The following is a 23,887-nucleotide window of genomic DNA, read 5'->3' on the forward strand; positions in this document are numbered from 1 at the left end:
GGTAAGGTCCTTTCACCACACGTGACAAACCCATGAGCATTTAGTTAACTGAAGAATCTTTTTGGCTTTTGAACTAAAGAGGGAGATTGATGAACAATCAGAAAGAGTCCAGCACTCTGTACCAAGGATATATAACTGAAGCGGATAGCGGAGTGCTGCCTGATGCACTAATGTCAGGTAGGAGTTCTGAAATGTAGGCAATCTGCCAAGTAGTTCAGACAAAAAGGACTGATTTCAAATTAGCATGGAAAGTATCCTTTATCTTTGTGTTATTTTATAAAATCTTTTACTGGGCAGAAGCATTATTCAATGCAATTATCATGACCCGAGAAAAACAGGATTATATAAGTATTAGGGGTACCTGTTAAGTAATGATGAATGAACCTCATAGCCATTAAGGACAGCCATGAAGGACAATAGGTAAGGGACTACCACATCGCACACACAAGTTCTAGGCAGAAAACCCAGAGTAATACAGAATGCTTGTCAAACTAGCACAGGTTAAGGGGAGGCAAAGCTATTTGCCACATACTGAGAAGTATAGATTTTTAATAAAATCTAAATCTACACTGAAGCATCCAAAATCTGCGTAACCAACATGTAACTATGCACATTCTGCAACAGGGAGAAGAAATACCTGCAAAAAACCACACAAATGAAGCTACTCGGTCAACTTAACTTTACAGGAGCTCTTTAAGTGCCCTTTATTTAACTAGTACCTTATTAAAAAAGGCTGCAGTTAGTTCTGAATGTTTCAATAGTAGTATCAGGCTTAGTGTATCTCCAGAAAGTAATCCAAGCAGTTGCATTACAGGTATTTGAGATGGAACTGTCACACACAGCACTGCAATAAAGTTGCCAGGTCTCTGGCACTACATGCTCTTGTGACCGTCAGGAGATTACCAACGTTCCTGTTCAGTAACAGCATGAAACAAGAAATAAATTCAGAAAGGTTGTGCTCAAGGTAGCAGAAACCTCAGAGGAGCATCCTCTGTCAGGAATAAAACCTGCAAACAAGCCTTCCAAGCATCAACAGTGTTCTCAGATACTGAGATCTGAGTGTACTCACATACAGCTGTTCTCAAATACTGATTTTTAAGGTTGAACAAAAAAATAGGAAAAGCCAGATACTTTGGTTAAGATTAACCTCTGGTACAGTTTTACATAGACATGCAGGAACTTTAATCTAAGATGGAAATGGACTATGGAGGGGTTTAGGCTTCCTCATCTTGTTGACTGGCTAAGTCACAGAAACAAACAACCTTAATTAACTTGCCCAACCCCAAGACATATAGTGCCCATGCTAGTATTGCAGCGATCCTCTTCTGTTTATGAAGCAGCATTTACTCTCTGAAAGAAAATACTTGACATGTCTCTCTTCCTTGTAAATATTAAAAAACACTTGGGTGGTCAGACAAAAGCATTTAATTTATATTTTCAAGGATGGCTCTCCAAACTGAAGAATAAATAGCTAAACAAAATCCTGAACAAGGTGCCACACAGAGGCCAGAACAAAAAAGCTGCAGATATCTTGATAAGTACTTGAAATCAAGGGTCCTAGGATCCAGGACAGACCACAGTGACATGAACTCTTCCAGCATATAGATTATTTACTCATTTCTAAAAGTTTATGCTGCGGGGGGGGGGGGGGGGGGGGGGGGGAGAAAAAAAGAGTAGTGCTGTTACTGCAAAAAACCCATGTAGCCATTCTCATTATGCGTAAGTGTATGGCCCTAATTCTTTTGAAGTAAATTGTTTAAATTTTCCAGCCTGAACTCTGCAGTTGTACAAACACCAACAATATGCTCTACTGTAATGACTGGTACTATGTACTGGCTAGTAAGCATTCAGAAAGAGCTACTGATCATTAGAAAAGATAACAGAATTTTAATTCAGACTCTGTATTTTTATGATAAACTTGATTATCTGCATCAAATGCTAGTTTAACATTTTTTAGAATTGATATTTTTCTTTTCATGATGATTGTGTGGCTAAAGAACAGTTAAAGGAAAGCAGACATGCCACAAGCACTATTGTCTCTGTGCTTAAATGAAAACCACATTCAGTAATATATTCATGAAAGTATCTACTTAAAATTATAGAAATTTTTTTTAAGTATATGTTGAAAAAAATTTGTAAACACTTACAAAGGCTCCAACTTCTTAGCATGATCCAATACCTTCATGTGTCCACACAACTTTTGAAGTTGCATTACATGTTCTGGATTGTCAGTTCCCAGACCTGTAGCCAAAATCTCAGATCGAACATTGTATTCATTGATAGATGTCTTCAAATCTGAGAGCCTGGTAACCCGGACCTTGAATTACAAGTGGAATTTGTAATTTTATTTTAGTGGTAAGTTTTGCAATACTATTTTAGTAAAAATTACTAAATGGAAACCATAGTTCATAAGTGATCCCTCTCCAACACTACACTGTTCTTTAAGTAAAACTTTAAACACACCCTCATTTATTTATACCTGTAAGCAATTAATTTTCTTTGATTTTCAAACAGGAAACTACCCATGTTTAATTGTTTTCAAAGTAACACCACCTTTTTCATTGTGATAATGGCATAAGTAATTAGTAGCTAATCTCACCTAACAGAACCAAGATGGCAGTGAAGTAAACAATCCTAGCCCTGATTACACAGGTTACAGCCAAAAATACACGCCACATAGAATAACTTCTAAACCCAAATAACAATAAAACTGCTGGGTAGGCGCATTAAGGAACAAAACCAAACGCACAGAAATTGGGGAAAGGTTGTGATATACTGTATGGGAAAGGAAAGGCTACTGAAGAGAATTCCTTCCAGATCATTTTCTCTTTCCACTTTATTTTCAGCTGACTGAATGGTCAGATGGAAAACAGTACGATACATTCTGAAGTACAGGAATAACTTGCTGTACTCTTTGGCAGGACCAAGCAGCCACAAGAGGCACATCATGATCCTGAGATATAGGATGAACTTGTCTAGATCGGTCCCCACCTCTGCCCTGCAACCCCTGTCAACTTGCGAGCTACCTTTGATAACAATTCTTCACAGAAATTCTTGCTCATAAAATTAGGCTATTTCTCAACAGACATCATAAAAATGTAACTAGCTTGTTTATGCCAGTAGTAAAGGCTGGAAAGGGACCCAGTTTTGTACTTTGACGTAACTGTCAGAATATATACATGCATACATACTTATCACAGAATGGTTAAGGTTGGAAGGGACCTCTGGAGGTCATATTGTCCAACCCCCTTGCTCAAGCTGGGGCACCTAGAGCCAGCTGCTCAGGACCATGCCCTGATGGCTTCCGATTATCTCCAAGGATGGAGACTCTAACAACACCTGAGCAACCTGCTCCCATGCTCAGACACCATCATGGTAAATGAACTAACACTATTATGTGACTACCACATAGAATAAAGTTCAAATAGGAATGGACAGAAGGAAGCAGAAGAATGGGCGCTTTTGTTAGAAAAGGAGTTTAGATTCAAATATTTTGTAATCTACAATTCTATACCTACCATTGGATCAACCCAAGCTGTATTTCCCAGGATATGTACTATTTTTGCTTCATGGAGTTTTCCTTTAATTTTGTGATTAATATAATGAGTTACCTATGAAAAACAAATTTGCACTGTACTTGAGATGTATACCAACATAACTTCACAGATACTTCCATTATAGTGAAATAATCTTCTGAGCTTAACAATGATAAGGGTAGTCAGTAAATAAAAATAGTTTTGAGTAAACTAGTGAAATACTCCAACTTTACTGTAGGTTAAAATAGTATTAACCTTTAAGGAAGAAGCTTCCTTAGTGGGAGAATACTCAAGCACCGGTCAATTTACAGACTCTACCCTTCCCCTGTTACTCCCTACAGATTCAAAAGCAGCAATAATTTTTCCTGGAAGAAGCCATTTAACTCACAGAAAAGGCAATCCCATATATTTCACTCCCTTATTTTATAGGAAAACAAACAAGAAAACTGACTACTTAGACCCTGGCCCAATAGCAGATATTTATTGGTAATACTAATAAGCAATGAAATTTGATAACTGAGTTTGCAGTCCATAACTGTTTTCTTGTAAAAAATAAGACACAGAAATTAAACAACTTAAAAGAAATATAATGAAAAAACAAATATTACCTTTGGGTTCCATTCAATTTCATTATCAATGGGTTTCACTCTACAAACTACAAATTCCACAGCCTGAGGTGGAAGACACTGAAACCTTGCAGGTAAGTGAAGCAGCTGATAGCTCTGAACTTGATTTGTTCTGCCTTCATCTATATATTTAATTTTGACGTTAAAGAATAAACTTTCCTCCTCTTTTGTAGAAATCTCTACCACCTGAACCCTTCATAGAGTAAGAGACGAAACACAGAATTATTATTCATAGAATCAGTTGTAAGAAGTTTTTTAATCTACTCTTGTTTAAAAAAAATTATATTTTCACAGCAAAATACTTAACTCTGCTTGCATGTGGGTATTCATTCTGTTTTCCATTTGGTATCTTAGAGTATGTGATAGATTTTTACAGAATGGTTTGAATAGCAGTGAGTTTTTTGCTGGTTTTGGGGTGGGTTGACTTATTTTTAACTAAACAGCAAAAGATCTAAATTACTTTGTATAAAAAAGTGCACATGAATAACTGAAAAGAACCAACATTTTTACCTGTGAAAAAGTGTTTTCTCATGTAATCCATAAAATGCTAGTTTCTCCACATTTTTAACAGAAATTTTATTACTAGGTTTCTTAAAATACTCATTAATTTCTTCAGCAAGAATTGTATATTGGTCCTTCTGTTTATCTACTATTCGACCGAAGTAGTTTGTTGCATTTACAATGTGGAGAGGCAGTACCTGAAAGCATAAAATCATTAGAAAAAAGTAAGACTGGATGATTTCTTAAATCAATGAAATTTAAGTTTTCCTAGCCAAGATCACCTACCTCTTTCCAGCCCAAAGAGGTGACAGAGATGCTGCTATATACACATTTCAGAAGATTATGAGTTATATTATTCATAACATTATGAATAATACTAATTGCCCATAGTTCAGTCAACAGTGGACAGACATCTAGAGCAAGAACTGTCAGGTCCCAGTGGTATTCCACTGAAATGAACACCAGTGAACTATACTATTACCTGCCAAGCTATTAACCACTAAGGCATTCCACACTGTTCAAGCTCCATTTTAAGTGTTCTCCAGGCTTACAGTGAGTTTTAGAAGAACTGACTGGGGAAGCATGAGGCCTTCACTCTTTTTGCACAACAGTTACTTAAATGAAAAACTGAACTATCGACACCAATGTATAACATGCCAGGTGCACTCTGTCCAAAGGACCACGCCAGACAGAAGTAGAGATACAGCTGGGTACATGAGGCCAGACAGGATAGTAAGAGGACCTGAATGGTAATTTCCACTTCTTAAAAATCCTAAAAAACCACAGTGGAACTTGAGGTTCTTGAAAGAAGGTCACATTATACCAGGTTCCAAACAAAAAAGAAAGTGAATACATATCAGAGTGATAACTGATTTGTAAGACAGACACACAGGCTCTGCAGTCAGCAGAAGTACACGAGGAAGCGGAAGAGGCCACAACTGCAGTCTTGAGTACACCACAGGTAAGCGCAAGTTTCTAACAGTAGTGTCATGAGATCTGTCCACTAAATCCAGCAAACCCATCCGGCACTCAAAGGGTTTGAACTCATACCTACCAAAAAAAGCTTATTTATTAGGCACAAATGGAGTGACACCAAAGAATCCACCCAGTTCTCCTTATTCTCTGTTCTCACAACCTATCACTTCTAGGAATGGATAAACACCCATTAACTGCATGGCCTGAAGGCATCTGAATTCTGGAAAAGGTGAAGGACTGGAAGAAGGTGGAAGCAGCTGATCCAAAGAAAAGGCATCCAGCACTTCTTAGACCCAAGGGCTAACTTTGGAAGGAAGCACCAATGTCTATACACTTGCCCTGGGCAATCATCATCGAACAAGGAGACAGACACACTCCAATACTGCTGTACGGGAAGACTCTCCAGTGTAGAAAGGACTGAAAAGCCAGGTGAAAGGAACAGATACAAACTGCTACTGGGATGTGAAGAAACACCATAGCAAAGTCAACACAATAACCATGAGAGTTTAATGACTGTGAAACTTAAAAAAGGTCCCATTAGAACAGCACTCTGTATCAAAATGGTTTTCAAAAAGCATTGACATCTTAGTAGGAAATAACTGTTATATTTATAAGGTAAGGGAGGAGCCGTATCCCATTTTCTGCGGATACTGCAAACGAAAATACTACTTTCAAATGACAAGGCCAGAATAAGCTCATTTTTCAGAAAGTTGCAGGAACGTGTCAGCTAAGAAGAAATCCTCATTTCCAACAAAACAAACACAATCTTCAACTTCTCTTCATTATAGAAGATTAATTCGTGTGTCCTCTACAATAAATATAATTGAAGTTTACAGAAACTTTAACTTTTGTTGACTTTGGTATATGATCTCAATTTATAGACAGGAGGAATAAACAGAACATCAGCCACTTTCTCATAAAATGGGAATCTTCAATGCAAAAGAAAATCTGAAGTAAACTCAAAATCACCTGCAAAACAATTTCAGTTCAAGCTAAGGATTAAAGAAAAACCTGGCACACTTATTGATGCAAGGGAGAAAGGAAAAAAGCTAAAAATCATCAAATATCCAAGAGATATTGTATACATACTAGAGTAATATTAAATGTAATATGCCAAGTAGCTATTTAAGACTTGTCCTCTTGGAACCCAAACCCAAGGTAAACAATAACAACTTACTGTCACACATCCAGGCATTTGTATAATTTTATCTGGTATATTCTGAGGCACGTCTATTTGTAAATTAATTTGATGACGATCTGGACACACTGTTCTATTCCTATGTATTAAGAAAACTTTTATTAGAAAAAAGCCGTTTGTTTTCAGTTATAAACTATTTTGATATGACTTACAAGAGTTTTAAACACTAAAACTTCATCAACCCTTAATATTCAATTTCTGTCTCAAACAGCTCCAATGACTCTAGGGGTTAGATAGAAATGGCCAAAAAGCTCTTGGTGGAAAAGTTTGTCAACAAAACAAAAAAAACACCAGAAAACTTGTTTCAGAGTAAAACAAACACTAACATTGAATTTTTTGTTACTTACAACAACCATTATCTACACTAGAATTCATACATGGGAACACTTTAGCTTCCTCCTTCAAGCACTACTTACAACCCAGTTACACTACTTACAATCCAGTTACACACAGCTCAGAAGTCATCATCTACTTACTGACTCTGGAGGGACAGGATACAATAGGGGACAGAGTAAGAACAAACCTTGTGCAATTGTGGTTAGACTACAAATCAAAACAATGGCTTAAAAGTTCCCTCAAGTACATCTATGCAGGAGTTATAATTATGCTACTCTGTCAGACTACGTGTGATTGGTCTCCGTAACAATAATATTTGTTTTCAGAAAACTGCCTATAAAGAGTGAAACAGATGTGACAGTGAACAGAAAAAAAAAATCTTGAGCAAAACCTAGTTTGAATAAAAGTATCCAACAGGAAAATTGATCAAGGAAATAGAAGCATTCATCATTCAGGGCATACAATGCCTTAGTGTGTCTGTATGGGTGTCAAGAAAACTTGGTGTTTCCTTACTTGCAAATCCCAAATGTTTTAAGATAGGCACACAGTGGCCTTGAAGATTTCTTATCCTCTTCAGCTTCTAGCATCTTGGCAGTAAAATCTTGCAATTCTGGTGGAATTTCAGCTTCTGCATGCTGCAAATAGCGCAGGATCCCAAGTGCATGACATGCACTGCTTTCTGTTAGTAAAATGACTGACCTTGCCTTTGTATATTCCTGATCTACAGAAGAATCCTAAAAAATATATATATTTAAAAAAGCTTTTATGATTCCACCACTTAAATCAAACATAATATTAACTTGTTAAAGATTACTCAAACCTTTATCAAATTACAGAAGTTGTCAGACAGGCTGTGTAGACGTTGACCAAAGATTCTTGGAGAAGGAAAACTGAAATGTATCACACAAGTTGCATCTGTAATCCCCAAAGACTGCATGCAGTCATCTGTTAAAACTAAGCACACGTTTTATACACACACATAAGGTAACTGTAACACTTCAAGCACATGAAGTATTACATCACATTAGCAATGGCTGTTTCCTTCTCTGCATCCACTGACTCATGAATTAAGAAAAAGGTCTTTTCCCAATACACTACATAATACACTATATACAATAAGGCATTATATTTCTTCAGTCAATACACTTCATAAACATATGGCAGGAAGTGTTTCATGGCAGTCTCTAATTCATCTAGCATAATTCTATATCTCGTATCAGTATCACAGATTAAGTAGAATTGCCCATAGCCAAGTACTTCACAAAAGAAAGACAGAAAACACTTGAAGTAATGCAGGAATGCTAACACCTTTGTACGAACCTACAAAGCAGATGTAATTAAGTCAACCTTCTTGCTTTTGACATACAAAATGGAAAAAATTCAAGTTTGAAATTGGGTAAGAGTCTGCAAACAACTTGAAAAATAGAATTGTACCAGAACATATGGTAAGTGATTACAGTAAGTCTTCAGAGTTTCTAAATTATTTCAAACGGAAGATATCCTCTGTAGTAGGAACCAATTGTGGAATCACAGAAATTCTCTGAAAGTACTAGTAGTCCTGTTAACTAACGCATCAAAACAACTCCTTTATGTTCCCCTCTAATAAGTAAGGTTTTCCCTCGCAGCAGTTAACCCTGGGAGCCAACAACAACGGGTGGGGTGGGAAGACTAGCTGTAGCACAAATAAGTAAAGGGCTGTGTAGAAAGAATTCATAGGGAACTGACCCTGTGGAAGTGATGACATAACCTAGAATAAATATTTAGTGTAGAAAATCAGTCACCATGAAGACATAATCACAACTAGAGAAACAGAAAATACTCACCTAGTACGACATGAGTGCCAGAACTATTTTTTGTCCACTGCTCTAAGATATACTTGAAATTAAACTCACTCTCTTTATGTATCTTCAAGGCAAATATTGAATTGCTCTTCAGTACCTGGATGACAAAGGAAAAAGTTATACAGTAATTACAACTAAAACTCTAGGAAATAGTGTATCTTATTAGGATCTAGCATACTTTAGCTACTGGGAAGACAGCCAAGGGAAAGAATTAGTGAAATTTAGTTTGCTTATATAAAAAAAGAAGAAGAAAATTGACATGACAGAGCTTAAGTTTTCTCCCCCCATACCACTCCTGGAATTGGTAAAAGAAACAGTTAAATAAACTGACAGAACTTTTACTGGAAAAAAGCAACTATGATTCAACTCAAAGTTCCAACTTGACCACCAGAACGTAGTTAAGCATTTAGTAAGAATGCCTTCTATGCCAGATGTTCCTGTCACTTAGGCTTTCTTCTAGTTGGCAGAAGAGCAGGGCTGGGGCTATCTTAGCAGAAATAAAATTAACGTCCAAATTCACACTCCTCACACTTAGTTCTCAGAAGCCAAGATATTTTAGTCTGTCATACCTTAACAATTGAAAAAAAAAAAGGCAAATTTAAATACTTTGTTACCTTATGAACCATTTCTGCTTCATTTACTGAATTAGTAAATACCAGCACCTTCTGAAGATTATTGCAGGTAAAATCTAGTATTTTGAGTAACACAGCAGTTCTCTCACTGTTCATGCAAGGTTGCACAACCTAGCAGTAGATACAAAGCAGAGGGATGATAATTTGTGTATAATATCTATACATATTTTACTATGTAATTCCTCCTTTTAATAAGCACTAAGCATTGTTATATAAAACCAAAGAGAATCCAGTAAATGGTAGCTCCAGTAAGCAGTAGGTCTTCTGTTAAACTTACAGAAGACAAAACTCTCACAAAAGGTATGCATTTAGGACAGCTTCCAGAAGCGTAATTAAAATCCAACACACAAAAATCCCACAGCATTATTTTTTCATTCATTTAATTTTAGACGATTTATCGAAGTTTGGCATTTTCAAGTATGACTAAAAAAAGCTTCACTCAAAGCCTACTGTACCACCTGAAACACTCTTAACTAAAGCATCAAAACACTGACATTTTCAGTCCTCCCTAATCATTAGACTTCTCACAAAAAATGGTCTTTTTCAGTTTTGTATCCTGCTTAGAATGTAGTCTTCGACATTTCCCAACATTCTCAATCCCCAAATTATTACATTTTAAGACACAGAAGAATTCAGATCATCCTTTCAACATTTTGTATTATTCTTAAGGACTACACCACACTGACTGGAAATTAAATGAGAAGATACCTAAGAAACGTGTAACAACTTTCTGGAAATTTCAGGTCAAATTAAGTTTTGTATTGTGTGGCACCCATCAGTAAAACAAGTATTTGTCTTGGGATAACTTACCTTGTAGTTCTGCCACTCACAATTAACGATTACAAAAACACTCTGGTAAAGTTCTGGTCACAAACTATACCATTTGCAAATACTTCACTTAAAATTCAGATTCATTTCCACCTACAATGAAATACTTGAAGGAATATCTTCACTTCAGTCCTACTGAGCAAGGTAGGACACCTTCAGGTTGTTTAGTGATTAACTTGCACAAGTCTTCTAAGAGTCACCTCAGTTCATAGAAGGGAGGTGCAACTGAACAGTCTGAGTTAGGATTGTAGCACTACCCACTTAAACAATTAGCAGGCACGTATACTGACCTCGATCAGTACAAATAGCAAAATATCTCAGTAAAGAAATAGTGACATGATCCCCAAATTTTTACCTGTTGCACGTTTCCATAGATAGAAGCTTCTTCCATAGCTGTTATCACAATGTAAGGATCATTCATGAACTCCTTTATCAAGCGTGCTATATGTTTATTCCAACGAGTTCCAGCAGCAATAATCTGATGTGGTGAATACTCCCACTCTTCAGTAATAATGGCTTTCTTGTAACAATCTAATATAGTAAAAACCTATAAAGAAAAAAAAGGGTTTTTTTTCTATCCTCTTATCCTACTCAATGAGTATGCAACAGCAGTGAAAAGTAGTTTCAGGACACAGATTCTTCCAGTCACAAAAACTCCACCACACCACCACACACATTTCACACCCAAACCAAAATGTTTTGTTTGTGCACTTCTATCACATTATTTGAACAACAACTGAAGCAAGAAGAAAGTGACAGGACAGTATGAGGAAACAGCATATACATGCACAGGAGATCATAATGCAGGATTCTGCCCAGAGACTATGGAAGTCTCAGGAAAAGGATCTGTTCAAATCTGAAAAGTATTAATCCTAGACAAAAGTAGATCTAAGAGGCCAGAGGCAGTCAGCAAAAACTAGGAGGTAAGTAGAAGATAAGCCCAAGCTGCAAATACAGTAATCTGCCAAACAACCCCAAAACCCAAAACCAACCACAAAAGGGTTCCATAAAATCATGTATAAAATATGAAAGTCACTAAGACAGAATGGATATGTTCCCAATTACATCACCTCACGTAAGTGACAAGTGATGTGGAACAACATCAGGATCTCTGGCAAGGCACTACCATACTAAGTAGTACTCCAGGCCTCTGGCACAATTCTAAGAGACATCTCTCAGCCTACACTAAACTTACCCATAGCAGCAATAGTTTAAACACTATAACATTTTTATAACATAATGCTTTAGAAGAGCTACAATAGTCCAAACATCATCAAGTGATCACTTCCACCCGAAAGAGCATCTTTTTTTTTCTATTCAAGACTGATGCTCCTGAGAAGCTGAGAAGATCCTACCAAAATGGCAGGATCATGCACAATATTTTACAAACTACCTTTCCCACAATCTTCATATGTTATACCTGCACTCGGTCTCAAGAAGTACAGAAACGCAACGGAAAGAACAGCCTAAACAGAAAGAAGGAACGTCCCACTGGGTAAGGATGACATTTAATCTAATTTATGACTTGAGATTTGCTGCTACAAAGGCACATTTAACTGCTTCACATACAGCAAATTGGGCAATCTATCTCCATTAAGAAGTTTCTCCAGCTTTTCAGTTAGAAACACTGCTGTTTAGTCTTATCACCAAATTTTAAACAGTTAGTATTAATAAGTTAATGATTTTTAAAAAACCTATGACCGTGAAAAGTGTAAGCTGTTTTTTGTATACTGATGATGTAATACGCTGTAATACTAACAGAAAGCATCTGTCCTGTGAAGCCCCAAAGCAGCAATAAAAAAAAATAATTCTCAAACTTGAGTTAATTCATCATTTTAAAACTGATTCAATATATTAATCCTTGTTAACATGGAACTTAATGCTGTTCCTCTTCCAAGATTCTCTGAGTTGGGATTAGTTTCTCTTTTTGCCTGCACTATCATTAAGGCCCAAGGAAAATTTCTGATTGCTTCCAAGACTATTTGATCATTCACTTCTGCCTTTTGCTCTAGAGACTGAGCAGCTTACCAATAAAGACAGTTCTTGAACTGAAGCAGTTCAAACAGCACTGATAAGAGGGAAAAGGAAGTTCCTTACAGACAGATGGTGCAAGTCTTTAAAGTAGATTAAAGACCCCTACACTGAAACTACTGCTACTAAGTTGAAAAAAATGCAAGTCCTTGGGAAACTATCCACAGCAAAGGAAGACAGCATAATGGAGCAGTAGTGTAGAACAGGACAAGGCCATTTACCTGTTCAGAAGCATCAGAGAACAACACCTCAATCTCGTCAAGAACAAGATGACAAAGCCTACAAAATAATAAACTGTGATGTTCAAACAGTCTCAGGAGGCTATATGGTGTAGTCACAATTACTTCACCTACAAGTAGGAAGAAAAGACTGTTAACATCAACTTACAACTTGAAACAACATTAACAAGACACCATAGGACATGGCAGTTTTATTAAAAAGTCCACATTTGCATTTCAGATGCATCATCTTAAATTAGGGGGCATGCTTTGGGTGTAGGTTTGTTTTTGTCTTTGGTTGGGTTTTGGGTTTTTTTTGTTGTTAAAAACAAAACTCCAGTTTCTGAATTCTGGTTAACAGCCATTTTTAGTGTACTTGTATTTTTCCACCCCTGCATGTCTTCAAGACCTGAGTGGGTAAAACTGAGTTTTTGAAAGAATGAAAGGTCTGAATGCTAACAAGTTTACAAAGCAGGATGTAATTTCATTTTCCAATAAGGTAATGGAAGTAGAGATTACAAATTCAAAACCAGATAGACAGAAGGTAAATATTTAAATATGTGCAAGAGCAGCCTTTAGAAAAGCTCAGTTTTAAAAATGGAATAAAGCACACATTGTAGCTTAAATATACATGTATATGTATATGCATAGATACGTATGTGAGTGTGTATATATAAAAATAAACACACACCAATCTTAATCTGTGCAAACAGCTCTACTAATAAGAGATCTGAATTCATCCACAAGGCCCTTAAAACTTGGATGGTGGATGTAAGAATACAAACTGCTGAAACTGAAAGTTTTACTCAGTCCTTCATAGTTTTATCCCTATTTCTTGTTTCCTCGGCAAAAAGGGCCATTTTAAAAAATGTAGTTCTCAGTTAAGGCTTAACCAGAAGACCAAACAAGAAGAGCAAAACGAAGCATTTTAAGTAAACACAGTCTAGTAAGGCAGGTCTTCCAACAGCTCTTTCACTACTTCTCTGCTTCCTCTTCTCTATGGAGTATCCTCTGCTTACTACTGAAGTTATATGCACAAATTACTTAGAATTTATTGCAATAAGCAAGTTGGAAACTACCATTTAAAAAAACCTACTTCCAACTAAAATTTACACAACTTTGCAAAGAGCTATTACCTCCTTTTTAGTCCTTCACTTTGCCAATACTCTTTTTAAATTAAGAGCAGAGAAGAATTGTATTAAGCATATAGAAGCAGTAAAGCAGCATCAGACACGTCCCCCAAATGTTTGTAAATTTTTAAAAAAATGAAATACATGCACCTGAAATACGTATTTCTGAAAGATATTTTTAAAGACCATACACATATGCATTACTGTGGGGCACTGTGGCCAGCAGCTAAAAGACATGCAGATGTGCACTCACTGCCTCTGTCCCCAGTGGGAGGGGAAGAGCACAGAAACTGCCAAAGTGAGATAACTCATGCATCGAGAAAAGACAGTGTAATAAGGGGGGGGAAGCAATGCAAAGGCAACAACTGACAACACCCCACAAGCAGACAGGTGCCCAGCCACTCATCAGATCATCCTCACCCCTCAAGTTTTTATTGCTGAACATGACATTAAACAGTATTGTATATCACTTCGGTCAGCCTGGGTCAGCAGTCCAGGCTGTCCCCTCCCAGCTTCTTGCCCACCCCTGTCTACTCACTGGGTGGCAGACAGGGAAAAAGAGAATTCTTGTTGCTGTGCAAGCGATGCTCAGCAAGAGCCAACACACTACTGCATTATCCACACTGTTCCAGTTACAAATCCAAACCAGACCACCATGCAGACTATGAAGAGAATTAACTCCATCCCTGACAGACCCACTACCTCTGTCCAGCAATGGATGCTCATGTATCAAAAGTGCTATTATAAAACCTGGTTCTAAATCAAGAAAGTCCATGATTAATCCTAATTCAGCAACATCATCAGGAAATCCCTACCAGTAATTTAGTTCAAAAATAACTGTTATGGAACTTAAAAAATGATGCTGACATGTAGATATGCAAACAGTTTTAATACCATTTACTGTTAAATAGCACTACTGAAGCTTCATGTAGTTATACAGTGTTATACCATTAAAGAACGAACTATCACTCTATAGAACAAAAAACTTAAGTATAAATTGCTTCTTTCAGAGTTTCCTGCAAAAGGCAGCCCACATTGTTTTCAACCATAATTAAGATAGAAAGTATTCTTACATCCTCGGATTTTCACATGTCTACCTTCTTCTTTGTTCTGCCCAAGTATTATCAACATAGGATGAAGCTGTCTGGAGCATCTCTCGTATGTTTTCAGTAGCTCAAAAACAAGTTGTGCCTTCTTCCACCCAGGACATAAAATAAGTGCTAGTGGCTACACACATGTACAAAATTTTACACCATAATATTAGACAAGAGTTCAGAATCTTAAGAATTGTACTACTTCAGCATTTAGGGTAAAACCAAGATCTGCAACACAGGCCTTTAAGTACTTCAAAACTGAAGCTTTTAGTACTATATCATTTCCTAAATGCAAATGTTACAGACCCAGGGAACCATACACCAGGTTACCTGGAGACAAAAAGGATGCATGCAGCAACATACAGTAAAAGGTCTAAAAATTTAACAGAAGCAGGAGCATCTTGTCTGACTCGGGGTTGTACTAGGCAATTTCCAGAGGTCCCTTACAACTTCAACGATTCTGTTTCTGTGCCCTAATATGAGTTTAAAAGTGAATTACAATATTTAAAACAGCTAATACATTTTTTAGTTTAATGACTATATACTATCCCTTCAAAAACAAAGCTTCATCAAGTATCAAAGTGATATGACATTATCCACCTGCTACATATTACTTGATAAAGAAGTTTTGGACTGCATGAAGGTGAGAATATCTCTGTAAGCCTCTACACAGAGGTCTTATATAAACAGGCAAGCATCATGAAGGTAAACTAAGATCACATTAAAATGTATACATTCTAAACATCCACCATCTTTTGGATTATTATTCTACATCTGCACTGCACTTTAGAACAGAAAACCTGTTACTACTCTGATATATACATACTCCACTCCTGTTTGGCAAGGCTTTGTAGCAGCTTCCCGACTGCAAAAATGTAAGAACTGGTGGAATATATAAAAAAGGATCATTTCCCTGATATGAGATGGCAACTACATCACATCCTCGAGCTACTGGTGGCCAACAGTAAGATTCTGTGAAGTCAGGGCCTGAAAATTTTTTCCAAGTAAGTTCCTACAAAGAGAGAAATTAAGAGTTCCACATGAAAACTGTGCCCTTAAACACTAACAAAACAAGACAAAAACAGAATACTGAGTGATTTAAAAGCTTTTGACTCACTACATTAATATATGTACTTAACGTACAATATGAAAAAATTCTTCTGGGATGAGGAGTTAAATTATTATGTTAAAATTAAAATCCCATGACTTGTGGCCGTGGTCAGTAATCCAGAAAAAAGGTGTCCAACGTCTTTCTGAAACTCCATTTACTTAACCACGTGAACAACCTCCTAGGCATGCCACAATCAAAATTAGTTATTACTAAAATATTTAGTATCTGAAGTTGGGGAATGATACTAGCCTTAAAAAAAATATTCTGTGTAATATATTACATTAGCATTACCTTTTTCAGATCATCAAAAAGTGGTGCTGTTTCCAGAACTGATGATGGCTCAATTTTGTTGCTAAGAAAGACAAAGTTTCTTTCTTCACTAAGATTTTGAAAACTCTGAAACCAGATGACAAATAGATGACAAAGGCAATACTTAAGTGTTTTAGCTTACATGTGACTCAAAAGCATTTATTGTATTTAAAAAACCCGTTGTATCGATGAAAAATAGCCAAAGACATTGTAAATACATTTTAAGTATGACTCATATATACTGGTAAGTTACACAGACCAGTGGTGAGACAAATACTCTATTTCCTAAAGAAAGATTGATCGAGATTGTCTTAACACAACTGTCTTAAACCACTCAAGAATGCACTAGGTGTTCTGAGTACAGCTAGCACTCAGCTACAACAAAATCAAAATACAGTTAAAAAACAGACGACTAGTAGAATTTGCTGTGGTGGGTTGGCCTCTGCTCACAGCCACTTGCTCACTCACTCTCCCCTTTTAGAGGGATGGGGAAAAAAAAACAGGGACAGCAAGCAAGAAAATTCATGGGTGTAAATAAGGACAGGGTTGTTACTTATCAATTACTGATGCAGGCAAATCAGACACAACTTTAGGTTAATTTGTTGCCAATTAGTATGTGAGTACTGATTTGGTTATTTGTAAACAAAACCAGACAAACATTTACACACTTCAAAAAAAACCCTTTTCTCTCCCATTCCTAGGCTCAACTTCACACCAAACTCCTCTCCCCTTATAACTGATGCAGGTTACACTCAGTCCCACCATGGGAGCAGTGAGCAGCACAAGGCAGGGATTGCAGTTGGAACATGGCAGTTTTCCTCTGTTGCTCCTTCCCCCTCACTTCTTTCCTCTGCTCCAGTATGGGTCCTCCACATACTGCAGTCCCTTCAGGTATACCTGCTCCGGCATCAAGCACCTCCTACTCCTCTGACCTTGGCATTGTCTCCATTTCTCACTGTTTGGGATTTTTTTCTCTGTTTTGTTTTGTTGTTCTGGTTTTTTTTTCCCCCTGCATTTTTTGCCCTTTCTTAAATATGTTTTCACAAAGGCACCACTAACTTTGCTGGTTGGCTCAGCTTTGGCCTGCAGTGGGTCTTGCTGCTGACATGGCTACAATCAGCCCGACCTCCTTCCACAAAGACCACCCATACAGCCTCAACACTGCCAAAACCTTCCATGTACGCACAACGTATTTTCATGAGACAAGTTCAATGAAAAACACTTGAAATACCTGTTGGTCATCTTCAACTATGTGTGTCTTCAGAGGAACAGAATTTAAGAACTGATGAAGCCTGAGAAACATACAAATATTAAATCCAACATAAATACAGAAGTAAAATGTAGTTTATAAATACCAGCAATGTTTCTAAAATGTCATGAAGGAATTCACTCACAAAATATCTTATGTATTACCTATATCAAGGAGGAAAACCCTTGAACATGAAAGAAAAAAAATCAAAAAGTATTATTTTGAAAATAAAATTTAGTATTAGCTTTTAAGTAACTGAAAATAACCCTAAGGAAATTTTTTTTAACAAAGATAATTAGTAGGCTCCTTAACTTTAGAAGAAAACCAGACTGGATTGCAGGAAAAGGTTTCTTAATGTTTCAAAAAATAAAACAAAGTATCTTTGCATCAGTTAGAAACAGAATTAAAAACACTCCTTAGGTTTATTACACTGCATGCATCAACTGGCATGCAGCATAGTAAAAGCGTTTCAGAAATCATAGTCATATTTCATTAAGTTTTAAAACTCCGTAACTCATACTAAGAATAAAGCAACTTAACATGTTTAGCATGCACGAAAAAAATGCTTCCCCATCTCATCTTTGTTGTCAAGCTACTTGTTTAGAAAGAACTATTTTTATTATTGCCTTGATAAGTATCAGCAGCTTCAAATTCCCTTCTTCCCCAAAAGCACATGTCTGCATCTTCTCTTACCCTCTGCCCTTTTAGCGGCCTAAGAACAGTAGTTGGAAACATACTACAGCTCCTAATTATCTGATTACATAACCATTTAAAATACTTAGCATGTTGCACCATACCTGTCTGTGTGAACTGCTGTATTTTCCTTGAAAGACAAACCTGGAATTGCTTTGACAATCTATCAAGAAAAGATGAACACATTTTTAGCACTAAAATACTGTTCAAGAGCAACATTTTAGAAAAATTGTTTCTTTAGTCTATTAAGTTGAAAGTGGTTTTCTTACCTAACTCTAGGATTCTCCAAATATTTTTGAGAATTTCTATACAAATTGTAAGTTTGTCTGCATAAGGCAACAATTTTGATGAAACAAACCTCAGAAAACTAACTTGTTACAGGATAGTATTTTCTTTACTAAGAATCAAGCATGTGACAAGAACATTGCCCACACAAAAGAAAAATTAGTTCACGGTAACATCTCAAGCTATAGTCATAACTGGGGACCTGAGCTAGTATGAACACATACCGACTAGTTTTCAAACTTTTTCATTTTTATAACAAAATTAAGGAAAGTCATGGAAAGCCTGCATACCACAGACAAGAGGAAAACACAAAACCAGGTTACCCAGGTGCATACTTACAAAGACAGTGATCATGAACTTAAATTGAGCAACACTGCAAATCCTCAAAGGAGTAACCAGTAGCAGATGCTGCATCCAGAGTTACCCCAAAGATGTCTGATTCTGAACAGGGGATTTCTATTGTTCCTCATTAGTCACCAGCAAGTCAACAGGGATGATTTAGTCAAAGACTTGCATCTCTCAAGGAGCTGGTAAAGGTAATTCGGCTGACTTGCAGAAGGGTATATAGGTAAACCTGCTCTGCTTCAGTAACAATCCACACTACTACTTTCATCACCATTCTTTCAAAAATATTTTAATAAGATATTACAGTTTAAGTTCAGGAGTGGTTGTCATTCTTCAATTCTCAGCAGAGCTAAAAAATAACTTCTGTAAAACTCCTTTCTTCCCCTGACCTGACAGAAGTAGTTCTGTTGCTATCACAGAAGCAAATTTATCCTTTAAAGCATCTAGCAGAAGAGGACATGGAACAGCACAAGCGCTCTTTAAAAGAGCCGAGATTGCATGCACTCAGTGATTGTTTGCCTAGAATCTACTGGTTCACTTTCCTTTCCTCTCACAGACATTGTAATAGTTCGAATTGTGCAATTCGGTACACAGTTTAACACTCAAGAATGAATGCTGACCTACTGAAAATGTTTCAGAAGAGAACAGCATACAAAAAAAAGAGAAAATAGCAAGAAACCAGATGACTCAACAAATAAGAGACTTGAATGTTTACCGTGGTACAGCATAAGGAATATTTTGTTTTCAGGGAAACATTAAAATTTACGTTTTTATATATTCAGAAAACTCTGTGGTGTTGACAGCTATCATCTTCACGAAACTATAGCAAAGGGGTACAAGAAGGAGGCACCACCTTTTCAAGGACTGTAGTACATTTTTTAAATTTTTCTGCAATTTAAAAAGAGAAATTGAAGTAGAAGGTTCATTTTTTTAACTATATCAATAACTACTGCAGTCCCCCAGATCTATGTTATATGGAAGAACAAGCCAGATGACTACAGCATTCTTGGTTTGTCCTACGTATGTTTAATGTCACTCATCTTTGACAATTTAATACAAAATTTAATACTTACAGGAGCAGTACTTTCAATTAGATCTGTGCTTGACTTCTGGTATGTCTCTTCAAGAAAGGAACTGGAAGCAGCAAGACCTAAAAAGATGAATAAAAACCGCAGAAACACATTTCTGATTGTCTGAACACATAAAAAGCCAGTATTTTTATTTACAGTAGGTTATGACTGACTGTAGTTGCTTGTATCATTTCCTAATGGCAAAAAGAACAACAAAACAATAGTTATCTTTGTGTAAAGATAACTATGCAGATGAACTGAGTGAACAAGGATGGAGGATGGAAAGTTGCCTACTTTTAAAAAGGCAGACTTGAACCACTATAAATGAGACAACTCAAGGGTAAACACTCATTTTAAAAGTACCTCTGTTAAAATAAAACCCTCCAAACTCAAAGAATTAGCATGCATCATTGATCAATGCCACAATTAATTTCAATAATGTCTAATGCTATTAAGCATATCAACAAATGCCCATGTTTCTCACCCTCAGCCTTCCTTTCTACAGTACAAGAAGCTTTACAGTATCCCTGCATCTGATGATTTGATTGGTCTTTGTAAAGTCTGATATATAAACATTGTTTGTTAGAAGGATACCATTTGATCCAATTATTGGATTCAAACACAGACAGTAGGTTCATGTTCAATACATCTAATTAAAGACACATGATGCATTGCATGTATAATTGTTTCTGACACACTTGGTTCCCACCTGTTTCAAGATTTGTTGATATCTTCTCCTGAAATATCACTGGCCTGAAAGCAAGCGCAGGATTAAGAGTTTTCACGGGAAGAGACTCAGCATTTAGCGATGTTTCGCTCTCCTGATAATCCGTAAAACTCCCTGTATTCTCTTTAGCTTCCTCAAAACGCGCAAAGTTCTTTGAGACAAGATCATCATTGACACATACCTAAAAAAATCCCAAGATCTTTACTGGTCGGAATCAACAAGCGATAAGCTACATCACCACATACTTGTTTAGCATTTACCTGAAGCTTTAACCAGCAGTAAGACATAAGTGGTATCAACAAATGCTTTCTGAATATTAACTCCAGAATAGGAAAGTCAGTCATATCCTCCTGTATGGTCTCTAAACACATGTTAATTACTTGTCAGTTTCACGCTTCTACCTAAAATTCTGTACCCAATTAACTTTTTCTATAAGCCCTAAAAATTTAAAAAACCCTGTTAGTAAGTAAAGCTCATTTATTTCATTTTGATTTAGCATGCATCTGGCAGAAAAAAGTAATACTAAACTTAAAACTCCTTAAACTCCATTGGCTCAGCGATCAGCTATTGCCAACTGGGACTCTGAACCTAGAGAAGGTATTCAAATTAGTATGTACCTTCAAAGTTATTGTCTATGGCAAACACCCCAGCTCCAGCATTAAAAGCCTTGGCAAAACACTCCAGGTAGAAGCAGTATTAAAATAAATTAACTTGTATCTACCATACAGCTACTTAAGTCTGACAGTAGCTACAGCAGAAATTTTGCACACAAGTTGAACATTTTGGCAAGTGGAACTATTTGTTCTGCCCCTCCCATCCCGAAGGTTTGGGGACTCAGTCTTATGTAAAAGCAAGTGTAAACTTCTCTTTATTTTTATAATGCTATGCAACTGCCTTATTGAAGCATCTTTAAGTACAATACCACAAAAAGGTGGAAAAGTGCACTAAATGATTTTCATAGTTGTCCATTTGAAGTACTTGCTGGACTTCACTTGCTTGCCAATACCTTCCAAAGAGAGATTCACATAAAGAAAAATTTCTACCCCTTGGGAATTCCTCCAGAAGTTTACAAGCAACAAAAATATAAAACAAAACCTCTAAGAAGTTAATGATTTCGATTCTACTGTATCTGACAGAAATTACAAAACTCACTTGCAAGTAATGCTTTTCAGTCTTAAACTAATCACAAAGTTATAACTTACATAGCAAAGTGCATTAATAGGTTTGTTGATATCAAAGTATCTTACCTTTTCATCTTTTATTGTCACATAAAGGAAAACATCAAATGTGTTATCTTCTATGGCACATAACTTGGCTTTCATTTGGGTGGTTGCTAAATGTAGCAATAAACACAAGAACAAGTAAAAATATTAAACCCAAATCAAATTATCAGTATTTTTTTCACTTGTCCTTTCCAAGATAGGCAAAAATAGAAATCTCAATTAGATGTGTAACCTACTTTAGAGAAGCTAGTACAAATGTAATAACTTTTAAATGAAACAGGAAAGTAACATGGCAATAAACTTGGAGTTACAAAAATTAAGTCCTTAGTCTTTGAAGGAAGATTGAGAGCTGAAACAGATTAATGAACTCTCCACGCAGACTAGTCTTAGTTCTACACTAAAGGTCTCAGTTTATCTTTTAGACTCTGACAATCTGTAGTACAAATGCATACTTTCCAAACTTAACATTTACTTTTTTTGAAAGAAGTTGTATTTGCACATTTGTATAGCTTGGTTAGGCTCTTCATTCAAGCAAACATATCTGATAAAAGTCAGTTAGTAAGTTCTGAAGCACTTCTTCATACACTCATGATGTGCCAGCAATTAAAAACCCCTATGTATTACTACTTATGGTACAGTCCGGGAATATCTATGGAATTAATTTCAATGTTACTATTGCTCCCTACTAACCTTTACTTTGCACAGTGACACTTCAATGTGTGGGGAAAAAGGAAAATATCATGAGAAGTGCTATGTCCCAGTTAGTTTGTGAAATTATCAGCCTAAAGACACTTTATTGCTTTCATAAACGCATTCTCTCCTCCCCAGATTCCTTTTATGTTATACTTTTGAGTAAGCAGGTGGGTAGTTTTTCAGGTAGAAGCACTTAAGCAAGAAGATTAGAAAAATCTCAGTAGAGAGATGCTTTTCTGTCTCATACCAAAATAGAAGGCTTGATATGAAAACAACTGGATGACCTACCACCAAACATGGGGAAGGACAAGAACAGACTGGAGAAAAAGCAGTTCTAAATAACTATGTGGAGCTCAATCTCTTTCTTAACAATTATAATAAAGATACTCCTCTTCTGAGCTGGTGCTTATATCCTTGCCAAAAAAAACCCAAAACAAAACCAAAACTGAAAGGGTAGCTACTAAGCCAGATCTTGCCACCTCTGTAGAAAGCCACAAAAATACAGCTCTGATGCTGAATCCAAGCTAAGATAACTACACAGAAAGGCTCCACTGTTCAAAACAAATGTTACGTAAGTGCTACCTTATTTAGCGTATCCAAGAGCCCGATACCATATGGTCAGCTGTCAAAATTTATGCAGCATGGAAGCCTACAGTACTTAAGATGTAGCTGCACAAATATTTTTGCCTTAGTCAAAAAACAAACCCAAACCAACAAACCCACAAAAAAAACTTACGTAGCTCCTTTCTCTTTTATTATACAACATTCTTAAACACAATCAAATATATAATAGAAGTACTACATTTCTCTAACAGTTTACTTTTCCCAGAATAGAAGTTCCAATTATGATTTTGGCAGGATGTTTTATTCACCTTTGAGAAGGTTTTGAAAATACCGAGTAGCAGCACTATCCCATCTTTTGGCTGGTCTAGGAAAATAAACACAAGCAGTTATTCTGTATCATCAAAAATTAAAATGGTAATTTTAGAAAAAACTTAGGATGCACGTAAAGAAATTATTTCAACTCATGCCAAATCTTAAGAAGTGCACCAACTAGACACATTAGCAGATTCTTATTACTTAGAATGTAACTTCAGTCTTGATAATATTGTTTCAGCTCATCAATAAAATGAACTGATCAAAAATTACTGGATATTGTTTTGTCAAGGTATGATGGCTTACATCCAATGTAAAATATGATGGCTAGAAATGAAACAATAACCAAAAATAAGAATC

At 36.4% G+C, this 23,887-nt stretch overlaps 1 protein-coding gene across 1 annotated transcript in view; it reads right to left on the bottom strand.

Moving 5' to 3' along the window:
- Positions 1 to 23,887, bottom strand: part of TDRD12 (tudor domain containing 12) — a 37,387-nt gene that overhangs the window by 7,355 nt on the left and 6,145 nt on the right. The window contains exons 6-25 of the mRNA XM_075101438.1: positions 23,524 to 23,579; positions 21,983 to 22,068; positions 20,718 to 20,916; positions 20,012 to 20,088; positions 18,413 to 18,471; positions 17,598 to 17,658; positions 16,349 to 16,453; positions 15,773 to 15,958; positions 14,926 to 15,079; positions 12,726 to 12,853; positions 10,829 to 11,020; positions 9,628 to 9,756; positions 8,996 to 9,110; positions 7,993 to 8,126; positions 7,686 to 7,906; positions 6,816 to 6,915; positions 4,673 to 4,860; positions 4,145 to 4,355; positions 3,519 to 3,611; positions 2,148 to 2,317 (exon numbers count right to left, since the gene is read on the bottom strand). Coding sequence (XP_074957539.1) covers positions 2,148 to 2,317; positions 3,519 to 3,611; positions 4,145 to 4,355; positions 4,673 to 4,860; positions 6,816 to 6,915; positions 7,686 to 7,906; positions 7,993 to 8,126; positions 8,996 to 9,110; positions 9,628 to 9,756; positions 10,829 to 11,020; positions 12,726 to 12,853; positions 14,926 to 15,079; positions 15,773 to 15,958; positions 16,349 to 16,453; positions 17,598 to 17,658; positions 18,413 to 18,471; positions 20,012 to 20,088; positions 20,718 to 20,916; positions 21,983 to 22,068; positions 23,524 to 23,579 — 2,664 coding nt within the window. The remainder of the gene's footprint in view (positions 1 to 2,147; positions 2,318 to 3,518; positions 3,612 to 4,144; positions 4,356 to 4,672; positions 4,861 to 6,815; positions 6,916 to 7,685; positions 7,907 to 7,992; positions 8,127 to 8,995; positions 9,111 to 9,627; positions 9,757 to 10,828; positions 11,021 to 12,725; positions 12,854 to 14,925; positions 15,080 to 15,772; positions 15,959 to 16,348; positions 16,454 to 17,597; positions 17,659 to 18,412; positions 18,472 to 20,011; positions 20,089 to 20,717; positions 20,917 to 21,982; positions 22,069 to 23,523; positions 23,580 to 23,887) is intronic.

Source organism: Phalacrocorax aristotelis, chromosome 8, assembly GCF_949628215.1.
Source record: "Phalacrocorax aristotelis chromosome 8, bGulAri2.1, whole genome shotgun sequence".
Lineage (NCBI taxonomy): Eukaryota > Metazoa > Chordata > Aves > Suliformes > Phalacrocoracidae > Phalacrocorax > Phalacrocorax aristotelis.